We start from the raw sequence: 1,496 nt of genomic DNA, 5'->3' as shown, positions 1-1,496 counted from the left end.
TGTGATATGATAAGCCGTATGATATTGTGTGTTTTCTTCCGGTGCCGCCGACTTTGGCGGCCGCGCGTTAGATATAATAGAGATTACGAATCGGTCGCGTGCACGTGGAAGCTGGACAAGGTCGTAGAGTATCCCCGTTTCATGGGCGGCGAGGCGGGTGGCCCGCAGCCCGCACCCGTTGCAAAAGATGGGCTGCGCGATCGAGATGGGTAGGATGGTCAGCGCCGCGAGCCCAAAGACAGCGCCGCTGATGTCCATCAGAAAGCCGATCCGCCAGGTGGGTGACTTTGCGTACTTTAGCAGCACGTCGCGCCGGAAGGACATCTCCGGCAGCGACTGCACCCCGATCTTCTGGATCCCCTTGCCCAGCGACGACAGCTGCGACAGGAACGCAAACAGCGCGCCGTACGCCAGCGGCCACGAGATCTGGACGTACGCGTCGGTGAGGAGCATGGGCAGGGCGACCACCACGACGAGGCCGAAGAAGACGCCCGCCGCCAGCAGCGAGATGCGGAAGAGCAGCGACATGCCGCGGCAAGTGTACGAGGCCACGACGCGCTGCGGCGTGCGAGGGCCCTCCCCAATCTCGATGCGCTCGGCGCTGCTGCTGCTGGGCGTCGTCTTGACGCTGGGCGGGACAGAGGCGGAGTCCGAGTCCGTCACCTCCGTGGCTGGCTCCGTGGCTGGCTGCATGTGCACTGGTGGAGGTGGAGGGAGGGCGGCGCCCTTGGCGCTTTGTGTATCTCGAGACCTCGAGAGAAGGCCGCCCGCAGGCCGAGGGCCCGGAATTGGCTTTCTTTTCGGCGGGCAAGCGGCGCCCTGGCTTCAGCAAAAAGAATTCGTTGGGGCCACGGGCACTGAAAAAAAGAACAAAAACCGCCAGCCACGCTGGATTCGGACTTTTTGCGGGGTAAGGTATGGTAGGGTCGGCGCCCTGGCGCCGCGACCATACCCCCCCACCCGCACAGGACGTCGCCTGCTGGCCAGCAGGACCATACCCCCCCACCCCCCACCCCACCACACGAGCGCGTACAGTAACCGTCGTGTTAGGCCGTCCGGTCGTGCGGCACGTGTTCGCGCGATGCAGTCTGCGCGAGGTGACCCGCCGGCAATCGTGCTCACCCCTCAGAGCGTGTCCGCAAAGGCCGCCAGGGCCTTGCGTGCCGGCGCAGGCGCGGGCGCAGGCGCGGGCGCGGCCGGTGCGAGCGCGGGCGCGGGCGCGGGCGCGGTCTCCGCCGGCGCCGCCTCCGCCATGGTCACCTCGGGCGCGGGCGCGGGCGCGGTCTCCGCCGGCGCCGCCTCCGCCATGGTCACCTCCGCTGGAACGGCCTCCGCCTCCGCCGCCTCCGCTGGCGCCACCTCCGCCTCCGCCATGGTCACCTCCGGCGTCTCCGCCGCCTCCGCCTCCACCTCCACCGCCTCCGCCGCCGTCGCCTCCGCCGCCGCCGCCGCCGGCGGCGGCGCGGCCACCGTGGGCGCGCGCGCGCGCGCCATCT

At 69.3% G+C, this 1,496-nt stretch overlaps 1 protein-coding gene across 1 annotated transcript; it reads right to left on the bottom strand.

Annotated features, from left to right (window-relative positions):
• Positions 1-83: 83 nt before the first annotated feature.
• EMIHUDRAFT_257339 (hypothetical protein) lies at positions 84-528 on the bottom strand (the record flags this gene model as incomplete). Its single annotated transcript, XM_005764084.1, has 2 exons — positions 84-111; positions 176-528. The coding sequence occupies 2 exons, from the start codon at positions 526-528 to the stop codon at positions 84-86; spliced, it is 381 nt and encodes a 126-aa protein (XP_005764141.1).
• Positions 529-1,496: the final 968 nt, after the last annotated feature.

Source organism: Emiliania huxleyi, assembly GCF_000372725.1.
Source record: "Emiliania huxleyi CCMP1516 unplaced genomic scaffold EMIHUscaffold_6058, whole genome shotgun sequence".
NCBI lineage: Eukaryota > Haptophyta > Isochrysidales > Noelaerhabdaceae > Emiliania > Emiliania huxleyi.
Note: the sequence above shows the minus strand (reverse complement) of the source record. Positions and strands in the feature narration are given on the sequence as shown.